Source organism: Pecten maximus, chromosome 9 (assembly GCF_902652985.1).
Source record: "Pecten maximus chromosome 9, xPecMax1.1, whole genome shotgun sequence".
In the NCBI taxonomy this organism is placed as follows: domain Eukaryota; kingdom Metazoa; phylum Mollusca; class Bivalvia; order Pectinida; family Pectinidae; genus Pecten; species Pecten maximus.
The window spans coordinates 30,395,858-30,410,950 of NC_047023.1; the positions used below are offsets into that span (position 1 = coordinate 30,395,858).

Genomic DNA, 15,093 nt, shown 5'->3' on the forward strand with positions numbered 1-15,093 from the left:
TACAATAGACGAGATCTTCACAAGGTCTTTATTGTAACACCTACTGATAAATACCATCAAAACGTGTACAGCATCAAATATACAGCGTAACAATCCCTGAAGGTTTTTTTTGCAATTCTGGAAAATTATCAGGACATAACTACAAAAACAACAACACACACATGGAAAAACTTCAAATTAGGGGGTGGGGGCGTTTCCTTGAGCAATAAAACACTACACAGCTTACTTCAACCTCAATCAATCCATGTAATATAAAGTCAACGCATTGGAATAGAACACCGGATCAAACAAACAGCTACAGAGTATATTCTGTCCCAAATCATCAGCCTTTCACCTTTAGCTGCAGTTGTACTTGGTTTGATGTTAAAGGCAATGCCAGGTTAATTGCAAAAGTCTCTTAAGTTTAATTTGTTGAGATCAGCCAATTCAGTGTACTAGTTAGACAAAGACTTTCAATGGTTTTTAGAATGTATTTCGGAACAGCCATCATGTATGCTGCTATGAATGTAGTGGGCAATGCATTAAGTGACTTCCACACATTGCATTTGTTGAGTATACTGTTTTTCTTATTTTCGTTGCGCTAATTGTTCTTTTTTAAACAACACATAAATAAAGCATATCTAAAAAGTAGCTTTGCATTTGTATCGTTTTCTACCTTAAACAAAATTGCCCTACTTTGTGTAAATTCTTTGGATTTTTATCAGAATCAAATGAAATACTTATAAAAACTTGCATTTTGTAAATCAAATGTTAATGCAGAAAAAGTTTAATTAGATTTTGACTAAAAGAAGAAATTTAACATGTAAAATTATTAAAGTTGTGAAGAAGAATCAAGTTAACTATAACATTCTGAGCTAAGATATCCATGAGCTGCCAGCTGAAGCCTGTTATTCAGACATAAAATTAGATCGTGTTGGTAGACTTAAAACAACACAAAGGAATGCACTTTGGAATAAAAAACAATTTGTTTTTATAGGCTCTTGCCGTAAAGTTTAACACCTGGCTATAAAAAAAACCTTCTCTTTAGCTTGATTAGTTGAGTAGGCTATTAAGCCAAAGGCATAGGGCTTGATCCCTAGCGGATGAATCGAAATGAGACAATTTGATTATGGCCTCAGTTACAAAAAGCAAACATCATGCCTTATGAAGGCATAATTTTGATGAAGAAAACAATAAAACAATTTAATACACATGTTTAAATTGGATATTATATAGACTTGATATTATATTTTATCATTTTTAGGCAATTAAACTCTCAATTTGAGTATCAGAATGTTGTATATCTTTAACAATTAAATTAAAATATGGTGTTATCAAGTAGAAGTTATCCATACTGATTATAATTACTACACAGAACATTTTAACTGTTTAATTACAGGTTAATATACAATAACATCAACCCATTCTGTTTACAACAATATCTAGATATACAACAAGATTGCTTTGCTGACAAAAATAACCTCACAAATATATAAATTTCGGAACATACTGGTTATATCTGATTAACACAGTAATAACATATTACACCTTACAGTAAATGCAGCTGTTAAAATCTAGTTATATCTAACTCAAATACAATGTCCTTTTGCATTGTATAAAATAACAAATGTACAGCTGTATGAGATCAATTACACAAAAAAAAACAGCCATGAGAATGTAAAGCCTTTTTTCATATATAATTAAAAGATAGTATATAAATAGAAATGTAAGTAATATGTACATTCTTACTATGATGTGTGTTACTGTTAACACAATTTTTACCTGTTGACATTACAAATTAACATGCATAAAAAAATTGTTTTTGTACCATGATATTGTAATGCCAATTATTTTTTGTTTTGTTCTTTGTTCAAAACTGCAGTTATGGTTTTTCTTCCACGAAAAAATTGCACTCATCAAACTTTCAATTGAAGCTGTAGAATCTTCTCATTTGAACAAGAGAAAACATAAACCCAAGTTTCAGTTACCCTTGTCATGTACACCTGTTGAATATAACAAAAATATTCTGGGTGTGGGACATTTAAAACATATCACAATAAATGGAATTTCTTTTGCATTAAATACAAATTTAATCTAGAAATAGTATAAAAAAATCTTTTGCATAAGAAGCCTTTGTTCTTTAAATGTTCTTGTGTCTGAATCTTCTTTTCAAGAAGCTCTTACATGCTGATGAACCTGAAAGTGAAAAATATCAAATGTCATATATCTATACAAGGTGTATAAGCAGGTCTGGTAAAATACCTATGATTTTGTTGATTATATTTTGATATTCATTCAGATATTGTACCACTTAATTCACTTCATTCTGCCATAAACAGTCATAACCAACTTTACTCAGAATCCCTTGAAAACTATCATTTACCAATTTTCAGACTGATAAATAGCTACATGTGATGATCTATAGATATCTATAATACATGTACATTGCATGGTAGAACAGGTCAATTATGTGACAGATTTTACGTCTTACTCTCAAAATAGTGTAAACCAAATTTCACAGCAAAAAATCTTACTTCAGAGGAAGACAAATCTGCTGGTTTACTCGCATCTTTTAAACAGTGAATTTATTTCCTGACCAGAAATTCCTGTTATTGGTTATGTAATAAATTGGATTTTGAATATGTAACACCAAGTACCTTTTCTCTCACACATCAAATCTCTACTGCACTTTCATTCTCTTTGGGCTTGTCACACTGCGTAAAGCTCCATAAAAGTAATGGAAATTCTGAAATAGAATCATATCAAAATAGTAAGATAATTATTCTAATAATCATCACAAGTTGTAGATAAAATTTAATAAGTTGTGCAGAATATATATCTGATCCACGCAATGAAAATGAAGTATTTTGCAGTCAAGTATCCAACTATTCCCAAGGCGATTTCCTTGCGACAATTCAAATATAATATCTACAAATTGTAAAACCAATACACAAGAATTTATCATTTACATGTATATTGAACAGACCGAGGAAAATACTTAAAACCTACCAATACTGCAAAGTACACAACAGTCAAGTATCCAACTATTCCCATGGCGAGGAACAAGTCAAAAATGGCTGGTTTTACACTGAAAAAAATCAAAAAGAGAACTTATGAATGTGTAGGGCATGCTATACTAGGTTTCTAAGACAGAGGTCTGTTGGTCAACTTTCTCATAACACAGGATTTATTCTAGGAATAGAGCTGCAAATGACTTGATGTCATGTATGTTTTTTGAGCTTCATTTACAGAAAAGCCTTAGTGTTATGTATGTTTTTGACCTTCACTCACAGGAAATGTAAGTGTTCATATATGCCTCTACATGAACTGTCGCTTTGGTGATAATGGTAGAGAAAAAGGCTAAACCAAACTTAAGGCTATGGATTTAGATAAAAAAGAGTATCTTTTCTTTTTGAAAAATCTCAATAAATTGAAAGTATTTAAACAATTTCACTCTATATCAATGTCAGATTTTACCAAATAGTAATGGACAGGGCAAATACTATATTAGACATTAAATATCATTGTTAAACTGAACAAAGACTTACTGAAGGTATTATCAAGGTATTATCAAGGACAGTTGTGTTTACAATCTAATAGTAATTCAACAGAAACAACACAGAATGACGAGGTAAACTTACTTATAAGCACTCATCTGATACATAGCACCATCGTAGAACATAAATTCTGGATCTCTGTAGAAAAAAAAAATTAGCAACAATTTGGCTTGTTGGAAGGGAAATAACCACTGGCTGAGATGATCGTAATTTAAAGTTAACATTGATACAGTGATTTTAACTAAACGCTTGGAATAGCCATATCGTATTGAACCTAAAAAGTGTATGTGTCCTTATAATCGCTCCCTTACCTTTTCAGGAAAAGGGGAAGGGTGCCCTAATTGGAAAATATAAAATTTCCTTATGTCACTGATCTGTTAAAATAATCTTCAGATTGTTTTCACTACATAAAGGTATATCCCATCCAAATTTCACATGAAAACTTTTCTCTTTCTCTGTACATAATTTTATTAAGCACATCCGATTTGTTTTTGCAAGTGCACAGTGCACTTATTAGCTTGAATACAGTGATCAAATATGCAGAATTGAGATCAGTACTGGGAGTAACACTTTTTGGATAATAAAAATTATAAGTTAACAATACAACAAAGTATGAAACCTGATTTTTAGATGAAAATTCTTGCATCTGGATCTAGTATAATCCTGATATTCATCTCTATTTTGTACATATGTTTTTTGTTATCAAGAGGGAATTTTTGGTAGACTTTGGAATCAACAATCACATTAGTTTAAGTTACACTCCCCACTTCACCTAGATCATGGCCTTGACTGTTGCAAACTGTACTGGAACAATACCTTTTATCAGCCTTCAATGTTGTCCTACGAACATCCTTGAGGTAACGATTCATTGTCTCCTCTAGGGTATTGAGCAAACCGCTGTCCTTTCCTAGGAGCTGCATGGCACGAGGCTGAGCAGTGAGCTGGTCAAGCCAGGCTGATACTAGACTTTCTTGGACATCCTGTTTTACAAAAATTAACACTATAAAGGTCAGAGGTCACTTCCGGTTTGTCAAAGTGGTCAACAGTTTTCCTTTTTGACATTTCCATTTAACAAATTGACCTTTGGAAAAGTTTTAACTAATAAAAATCACTCCCATGTGATTAATGATCTCTTAACTATATTTGAGTTTTGGCATCAAGTATTATCAAATATCTTGCTGGCCGTATCATGTACATCTTACAGAAGCAATTATTGTTTTCCCCTCATATTTTTTTCTTCAAAAACTAAAGAAAATGAATACATCCCCTCTGCCGGATAAATGGACCAAACAGTGACAGTGATATTGGACCAATAAATATAGGTCCACGAAAAGCATATCATATCATGAAATTTTATTAAAATTTGCTGCAAGTATTCCCACTAGAACAGTGAAATGAAGTCACTATTTAGTTACAAAGCAGAATTCATCAGAGAAGTGTGGGAGAATGAGTAATCTACTTACCAGCGCATCTGTGAAAAGTCTGAGGTTTGGCTGGTTAGTCAGGTTGTACAGATGTCTGGCCAGGCTCTCTGCTATCACACGGATGTTTTGGCTTAACTTTTGGGTGTCAACCTTATCTCTGAATTGAATGAGGATATCTCATTATCAATTACTCATTTCAATTGTTTGGGGGTATACATGGAATGCAATATTTCTGAATATCATCGTTATACATAAGCAGGAGGTGACATGGACCATGATAATTTATAATCACTTCACGAAGGTCTTCAGAAATAGATGAAATTAAGGTCTTCAGAAACAGATGAAATTAAGGTCTTCAGAAACAGATGAAATTAAGGTCTTCAGAAACAGATGTTATCATTAAATAATAACTAAATATTAAATATAATTATTGATCAACAGTAAAATGTTCCAATTCAAAACAATTGAATCCAAGTAAAAGCAAATTCATAATAATTTGGTCTGGAAGAGTGATATCAAGCAATTTTATGTAGATAACGCTCCCTTAATAAAAACCCATTTACGCATTAAAATATTGTTAGTGTCTCACAGCTACTCTGCTGTTAATGTCAGAAACATCATTCATCAAAGGTAAATAACCTTGTATCCATGATAGTGGTTTTTTCTGGTGATTTATGAGACTCCATATGTGACACGGTGAAAGCTGGAAGACGTTTAACACTGAAGCGCTCATGTTCCCATGACAACATGTCGTCTGCTAAGTTTATTTTCTTGTGCACCATTTTGAACGACGTCTTTGGGAAAAATGTCTTGATGACATCCTCAAGATTCTGTGAAATTTAAGAATGATGTTACAACAAATATCTACTCAGAATGATTGAACCACTGTGTCATCTTAATGTGTCTAAAACTTGAAATTGTTTATTGTTAAAGAGTTGTGTGCCCTTGGCAGCTTGCAGTTTTGCATAAGAAATTGCAGATATGTTCAGTTTTCTATCCACCACAACAGAGACTTGGAATACTATCATTAAACGACAAACACAATTTTACCCAATATCTTTTTCTATATTGATATACCCTGTGATAATGTGGACACTCTAATTTTGGTTTAAAAGGATATAAATACATCTAGTTATAAATCCCTTTAATAATACAGGTAAAAAAGAAAATTCAAATACAGTATATTAAACCTAGATATACAGCCATCTCCTGTCCAATGAGATTTAGGCATTACATGGCATTATCACCACAAAACCTTACCTTTAAGAAGGTGTGCCCTGGTGTGCCCTCTTTGGGAGGTTTTGAGACATGGAGGAAAAGCTGGTCAGAGTCACCAAGACTGTCCAGACATAGTACATATGCAACATCTGTCAGCAAGTTATTGTCTGTTGGAAGAAAACAAAGTGTCAAAAACACTCAAGCCAATCAGTTAATAAATCTACAGAAATTTACTTTTTAAAGATTGGATTCTCTCAGCCATCTGCTTTCTAAAAACAGTTGAGGAAAAGCATTATAAGTAGGCTTCATTATTTACTTTAAATAATATAATGTTTTACATAATAAATTTTGGGAATCACAACAAAACTGAAATCCTTATTTTTTATTTGAAAGAGTTAGAATTTCTAAATTCATTGAAACTTTATTACAATTTACATTTTTTATGTCACATATGTTGATTCGACAGAACTCTGAAGAACTGTCGTATCTAAGCTAATAAAAGGAAAGTTCCAAGAACTTGTATGTTATGGCATACCTGTTGAAGTTGAACTATCCTTTTCAAAACTAAAACTGTACCTCCACAATACTTCGTAAACTAATAATTTACCAATGCTAACCTATACAATACATTTTAATTTCATATCTAGTAAATTGACAATCAATAGGCTACCTGGTGAGTCGATGTTGTCCTCTATCCAACGTTTGGTGCCCTGGTAATTAAATTTTCCACCTCCTGACAAAAGGAAGATGAGGTTGTATTTGGCATGTGTGCGGGAATTTGTGAACAGCTTGGCAAACAGTCTTGACAACTCCAAAAGTGCAATTACACCACTGCCATTGGAGTCAGCACCCTGAGCCAGACTCTGGAAACAAAAACATCATATTTATGTTTAGTAACTATCAGACACTCTAAATAAATATTTTTGTTTCCCCACTGATTGTAAACTACTCATGACCGAGATCATGATATACAGTTGACAGATAATTTCTTGATTAAATATTTGGATTCAAACCTTTTCATCTAATCAAAAATATAACTTAGGAACATAAATCTATGGGAAATGATATATATGTTAACTGTTAGTAACATGGAGAGACTGATTTTTGTTGATAGAATTTGCAGCAATACCTTGAAAGGCTTAGAATGCAGTATACTACATAATTGTCAAGCAATCAGAGTGCATTAACATCACAATACATGCAGGAATTAAAATATAAAGTGAGTCTCGATGTCTTAATAAGTACACAAAGACAAGTAATTAAGTATACTAATGTCTTACAGGAGCCACACCGAAGGAATCGTAGTGTGCTACAATTACAATAGATGGCAGCTGTTCTTCTATCCCAAATCCTGACAGGTGCCCCTGGAAAATAACATTATACATGTATTGAGAGTGATGCAGATAATTATTGAAGTAAAATCATAAATTCACTATCTAGTCTCTATGAACAAAATAACAATTCAAAATGTGAATCTTTGAAAGTTGAACAACCATGAGCAACACTATGCTGATTTTATGAAAAGATCATTTACATTCAATTTAACATTGTAATACAATGTACTGACAAAACCATGGTTTAAACTAATTATATTAAATATCTTATATGAATAATTATATATGTATAATGGCACTTCAGTTTGAAATGTTTGGAAAAGAGGATTAAATGGTAGGACATTATTGTTTAACTAATAGGTTATAAATAACTACTTTTCGTCATATCCAAAATGTCCTTTGATCAAGCTATGAAGGATTTTTATATACCGGTATGTTAAATGACTTATGATGTTAATTCTGAATTACTAGAGGCTATATAATTATTATTTCTTTACCTGTAGATTTGTGATTTGAAAGTCTGGAAGACTTCTGGACTGAGCACCATTGACTACGATTTGGAAACCGTTGGCAGTAGCAGCACCCAACAGAGCTGTAACGGACGAAAATGAATCAATGAAATCTGATGAACAAAATAATCAAGATTATAAAAATATGGTACTTGTACGAAATGTCAGTACAAAATAAAACTGCATATATATATACCATACATAATAAACTGCATTTTCTCTTGCACACACCACAAATAGAATTTCTTTCATTTCAGGAGTCCTCCTTTAGGATATGTATTTTACTGGAAGAGTCCAAACAAAGGATATGAATAAAACCTAGGCAAACTTGAATTATGATGTAGGACTCGCCAAGATTTGTACTTGAAAACAATAATATTTATCTTTAAAGCATTCTGACACCACCAAGTGATAAGACTATGAATTAATTGACCAGAGAATTTGAAGTTCGTATATTTTCAATATTAGTCCACCAACCATCAACTGCAGTATTTGCCTGGTCTCCAGAACTGCCACTCTGTAGGTCAGCATGGATCTGGATCAGGTCATCCGTCTCTGGGGAAAAGTACACAGGGACGGATGTATCCTCTGACAGGATGTCTCTCTCTAGGATCTCCAGGTTCTGGGTAAACAAGCAAGAGTCCACTTTTACTGTGTTTAATATGTCTACATGAATCATAAATAACCAAAGTAGCTCTAGTGCATTCAAATACAACATTGACTTGTTTTTTGACTGGACAATGAAGTATTCCAGTTAAATCTGGTGTCCTTCAGTATAAATGTGACACCCTATATATATATATATATATAGCTACATACACAATGAAATATTTGCAAATGGAATTACATGCACAGCTGATTTTAAGCTTATGTAACAATGCCCTTAAATAACAGTTTATAAAATAAAATGTATGCATCCAGTGTTAATTCGGACATACTCAATACAAAAAGCATCATGACAGAAGAGATTTAAAGTAAAACCTAGAGCTAGTAATAAGTTTAATCCAAACATTTGCATATATATATATAGAGGATATTGAATGGTTTCCCATTTAATATAACATATATTTCACGAGTATGACAGAATATCGATATTTTCACGAGTGCGAAGCACGAGTGAAAAATATAGAAATATTCTGTCATATGAGTGAAATATATGTTATATTTAACGGGAAACCATTCAATTTTCTTTTTATTGCATTTCATTAACTTAAAAACAAAATTAAAAACATAGAAAAATTAATAGCGTCAAAAACTGCGGGAACCAGTAATGACGTCATTTCTTTGTGACGTTACTCCACGTCAACTTGACGGCGCCATTTTGAAAGGACTGATCAACGCAATTTAAGCGTTTTCTGCTGTTATTGGAGAATCTGTGCATGAATAGCTAACGTAAAGTGAGTATTTTGTCAAAAACTAGTTTGAAAATTTCAGAAATACAGCAAAATAACCAATTTATCTATCTCCGCTTCGCTTGGAAAAATTGGCAAGTTTCAACGAGGAGAATACAAAGGTCCGCTCTGATTGGTCAAAAACGGAAAACTTATATTTTCACTGCAAAACTTATATTTTCACTGCAAAATCTTATATTTTCACTTTTTTATGCAAAATCTTATATTTTCACTGCTTCTCGCTGCAGTGAAAATATAAGTTTTATTAGTTTGATAAATTTCTATATTTCACTGGCAAAAATGCAATAAATTTCATTATTAGACTAAGTCACTTCTGTCCAATGTCCCTTTGAAACGGACAAATATCCATAAGAGATAAAACAAAGCTTTCAGTTAACTCTTAACTGTTTGCAATTTCACAATGTCAAATCACAAATCTGAAGATTTGATTTCATCAAATATATGCACTTTCAAACATCAGTTAAATCTAAATAAGTGAGACAAAAAATGTTCAGTGTCAAGTGAAAGCCCTGAAAAAATCCTTTTTTTTTGCCATAACATGGATATTGACATAATCAATTTGTATTGATTGAATTTGATTCTCCACATTCTACCTTTTTCTCTTGTTCTGTGATTGTTGTCAGGTTCCTGGGGAGGAGGATCATTAATGCCCCAGCATTTTCCTGGATCAGATCACGGTATCTAGAAATTGAGATTTCTTGGAGTCTCACAATGATGCAGCGTCTGGTGATCATCTTTGCATCAATTGGTCTGGCTTCCATGTTCACAAGTGCACTCTTACAGCCTTTTGAATTAAACAATCATTTATATTACATGTCGAAGGCAAACAATTACGATGATTATGCATATAAATACATGTACATGTATAATCAATTGGATTTAGCACAGAGAAGGAAGTTCACAAATTTAAACCTTCACAATCAAATCTTATAAATGTATGATACATAGTGTATATTATTGTGTTGAAAAATAATCTTTACAAGATATCCTGATATACAATTGTATATATACATGCACACACAGAGTACCTCTTATTTGTACATAACTATCCATAAACATGCATGAAACAAAAAAATCTGTTACGAATTACACGTTACATTTAAACTCAGCATATTAATATACTTGAGTTTAAATGTACAGTCAAACCTCGATGATTCGAACTTCGTTGATTCAAATTTCTCGCTGTATCGAAACTTTTTGCTTGGTCCCGAATTTCCTCACTATATAACGTTACTAACGAACCTATGTATGATTCGAATTTTTACAAATCGAAGTTTTCAATGTATCAAACTTTTTTCATGGTCCGTTATATTAGCTCTGATATTATTGGTAATGTACATCTCATGATTCGAACAAAAAAATTACCTGTACTGACCACTGGACAGGTGTTTGTCGTGACCCCCGCGGCAAGATTTCACACCTCTCCCCCCAAATGCCCTGACTGACAATAGGGATAACGATAGCGTGCGTTGTCACTCCAAATCATGGGGTTAATTAATAATCAAACCAAATTGATAGATAAGAGGTGTATTTATAAGCCATGACATTTAATCACTCCGGTAAAACATTTTGGTAGTCGTCTCTGATGATCATCTGTCGCCATTGAAATCAGCGGTCAGTGAGTAAATTTTACGGAACAGTAAAACAAGCGGATCAATTTTAAACACAAACAATTAGCGATGTCTTCATTCATATTCAAAGTGTCACATTCCAAACTTAAACATAAATATCCATGTAAATTGATTATTTGTCATTCAATCATGCATTCTCCAACCGATCGGCATTCCGTATTTTATATGCACATAACGTAAACACATATATGTCTTTAGCAGAAAAGCCTAACCTAATGTAAGTGTGCATTGTACTTCTTTTGCTTTATCTGTTAAACGTGATATAAGCGTTTTGTAACCGATACATAGTTTGTTTAATTAATAAAATGCTTAGCCTTAGGTATAATTGATGAAAAGTATTTTAATTTTGTTGTGTTTGAGGTATAAATTAACTAAACTTTTCGATGTGAGCCTGCATGACAGGCGATGATCGACACGAATACACCGAGGACATGTAACATATAACAGCTAAGCTTAAGGTCATCATCAAGAAAACATCGATTATTGTCAACCATGAATAATTCGAAGTCCTGCTGTTTCGAAGTTTTTCTGTTAGTCCATTGAACTTCGAAACATTGAAGTTTGACTGTAATTATTATTGAAATATCTTGTAGCAGATATTACTAGATCTACATTGTAAAACTGTGCTTAAGCACTTGATCTGACCCATTAATAAATGCTTTTCACTCAAAAGCTGATATATTAGATGTGTTTTGTTTTTCATAATTATAAAATTAAATGGATGTCTAAATCACTAAAAGTTGAAAGTTCAAAAGTTTTTAAGTATAGAAATTGTACATGTATACATAATGAATGCAAGAAGTAAAATACTTGTGACAAATGCTTAAAGCTCAATGTTCGAAAGTAAAGGTGGTTTGATGGCCCGATGCTACATGTATAAAAAACCTTGTCTATATAAAATTTCTATGTGTTGGCCCAATTGGCTATGAAAAGTTTGAGTCCTATGACATCATGACAGTACGACGTCATAATTTAAACATATACTATTCAATGTAGGTAACTTATTTCTAAATGTATACAAAAACCATGTACATGAAAACTGATAACGTATTTTACAAAACATATTTAATTCAATTATGTTCCGCTCATTTTCGTAGAAAATTAAAATAAATAAAAAAATTATCACTCCAATTTTCGCGTCAACATTATGAATCCGGACACATTTCCCACAAGTTCAAAATTTAGAAAGCTCCTTTCTGGATCAAATAGGCGCTTGAAATGAAGGTTGTAAAAGTCATCTCAAGCATTTTGTGACTGAGACACGCTCTGTCAAAACATGACGAAAGCTTTGAAGCTTTAATTTGGAATGCGTCAAAATGGGTATTTTTGTTGTATCCATCACATGACCAGGTTGTCATCATGTATTGCAAAATACAGCAACGGAGTTGGATGAAGGTTTATCATTTCAACTTGAATTTCAAGATCTCTATGATCAGGTAAATGAAAAGCACACCCTTGCAGAATATAGATATCTGGCAGTCGACCCCCTTCAGCAGATAACATTGTCATTTCATCTACAACAAATACCCCCCTTCATCAGATAACATTGTCATTCCATCTACAACAAATACCTGAATCAGTGTGTCAAGATATAGGCAGGCAATTTGTGGGATATGAAATCCAAATTTGAGAAAGAGAACAAAGAGACCTCGAGCTCTTACTCTGTTAAATCTTTTGCATTTTCAGTGCTATTGGAATCCAAAAAATGCCTTCTCTTCCACAATAACCGAAAAACACAAATAAACTTGTAGGTCACTGAAAACTGTATAGTGATTTAATCGGCTATTATATACAATACTGTTGATTTTGTTTGATTATTTTGCATGCGAAACAGCTATCACTTTTAGGCTATTTCATCAAATTAAAACACCTTCTATACCTAGATTTAAGGATTTGTTTTATAGAGTTGCAGTCCAAAGGATTTCTTGTTGTAAATTTTCATCACCCATTGACATCAATTAAAGTAAAATAAACATTCTTCATTAATGCAAGCAGTTCATTATGGACTGATCATGATCAATCATTGACTCAAGTAAATTTTAATTGAATGATCATGCAATCATAAGATAGATATATATGGAAGAAATTATGTATCATTGCAATAAGATGCTTCTTGTTGTTGTGGCTTTATCTTTTATGGGTACCGTGGTTTTTCCATTTAAAATGTTATCTTACAAAGCCTTCTCTCTTCAGCAGCTCTATATGAATACCATGACAATCCAATTATAATTACACACAGAAACAACACTTAGGCCTAACCAGTTTAAATGATGGTAATATTAAATTTGTTGTTGCATCATATTTAAAGAGCCAAAGACATGTCCTTATATTGCGTCCATCAAAATCACTCGCTCCAAAATTTCAGTAATTCAAAATCGGTTTACAAATAAAAAAAATCTGTTCGCTCACTCCGATTTTGATATAACATATTCCTAAAACCAATTTTTTCAAATTGGTATAAGAGACTTAGTCTAAAAATAAGCTTGTACTGGTGAAAGTTCCTCCAATATCTATAGACAAGATCATCAGACACTAGACTGGAGTGATCTGAGACATCATTGTGTTTGAAATAAAAAAAAATATTCTCATCAGAATGTCCCAGTGTCCACTTCAGTACACTTATTAGCTTTATACATATATGATTTAAAAACATTGTACTGGTATATATTGATAAACAAAATTATGTGACACGGCTGACTTATAGCAGGGACATATAAGATTATATGTCCCTGCTTATAGCATATCAATATAAAGAGAAACATGCGTATACTTTCTCAATTTGTTAACAAAATTGATTAATATCTATATTTTTATTATTTTTTAAATATATTTTTTGCATAAAAATTGAGATTTTGTCTAAACATCTCGATCAATGAATGCGAAAATCTGCCTTTCATTATTTAGTCCGATGAACACTTTAAGTGCATTTTGTCAAACATAGGCCTATCATCAAGTCAAAGGAAGTTTCATAAAACCAACAAAAAAGCGAGAGATCTAGATCTGTAGATCTCTGCAAACTCAACGCAGCGACATGCATATTTTTTTTCTTTGCAGCAGCTCCATTTTGGCTTGTAAATATATTTTATTTCGGACTTAAATACGAGCTACGCGTGCCGAATTACGCCCCTGACCCCTCCCCAAAATCAACAACGCCACGAAATCTCCTACCGTAATGTGTTCCGTGGATGTCGTACTGCTGCATTCGATAAGCCGCAAATTCATGAGCGGCATTCACCGGGCTCACAGGAGAGATTATTATGAAGATCGGGATGAAAAACAGGAAAGATAACGGAAAGCTGTTCTTGAACATATCCAGGACCTCTCCTATGGTATCGAGGACCATTTTGAAGGTGGGTTAACCGCTTCAAACGCGGTCTAAATCTAGGATATCACAGAAAATATCTCAAGTGGAGATGACCATGTGTTCCAGAACGAGGTCGGAAGAGCGCTTACAAAGGGAAATAACTCGGATTGAAAGTTTTAAAATGGTTGCACACAACAATTAATGTTCGTCGAAAATGTATAGTGTTCATTCATATGCACATATATAAAACTGTACATACCACTCTAAACATTGATAAGCCAAAAGATGAATGATAAGAAAATAATTAAATGAAAATAATAAAAAATAACGAGAATAAATTTTCATTTAGATTAATAAATAAAATAAATGAATAAATAATCCAATTTGCAGATGAATTAATACATATGTAGTTTATTTGAATCATAACAGTCCAGTTATTTAGATCATATTATATACAATGTACAGTGTATGTCTGTTGCAGGATGAAGATCCTCTATACCAGACTCAAGACATACAGTTATGTAATATACATATAATAAATGCAGATCATTGAACATATAACTAGTTTTATAGTTGTACAGTATTTCTTGGTTTTCCGCGAATATTACGTCTTCGGGAAGACTGCTCCATATACTCACCGTCCTTACGGAGAAGAGTGGTTTTTATAGTAAAGTTCTTGTCTGTTGCTGTATCATACCAATCTCATTCCTCCGATGACGCTGTGG

At 32.7% G+C, this 15,093-nt stretch overlaps 1 protein-coding gene across 1 annotated transcript; it reads right to left on the bottom strand.

Annotated features, from left to right (window-relative positions):
- On the bottom strand, positions 1-14,514 carry LOC117334242 (nicalin-1-like). The gene is made up of 14 exons (XM_033893739.1): positions 14,233-14,514; positions 10,027-10,217; positions 8,499-8,643; positions 8,010-8,104; positions 7,459-7,542; positions 6,849-7,041; positions 6,221-6,345; positions 5,600-5,790; positions 5,000-5,117; positions 4,353-4,516; positions 3,621-3,674; positions 2,989-3,067; positions 2,637-2,725; positions 1-2,175 (listed from the first exon to the last, which is right to left on the bottom strand). Exons 1-13 carry the CDS (start codon positions 14,405-14,407, stop codon positions 2,660-2,662), a joined length of 1,680 nt encoding a protein of 559 aa, XP_033749630.1. The 5' UTR covers positions 14,408-14,514; the 3' UTR covers positions 1-2,175; positions 2,637-2,659.
- Between the last annotated feature and the right edge of the window lie 579 nt (positions 14,515-15,093).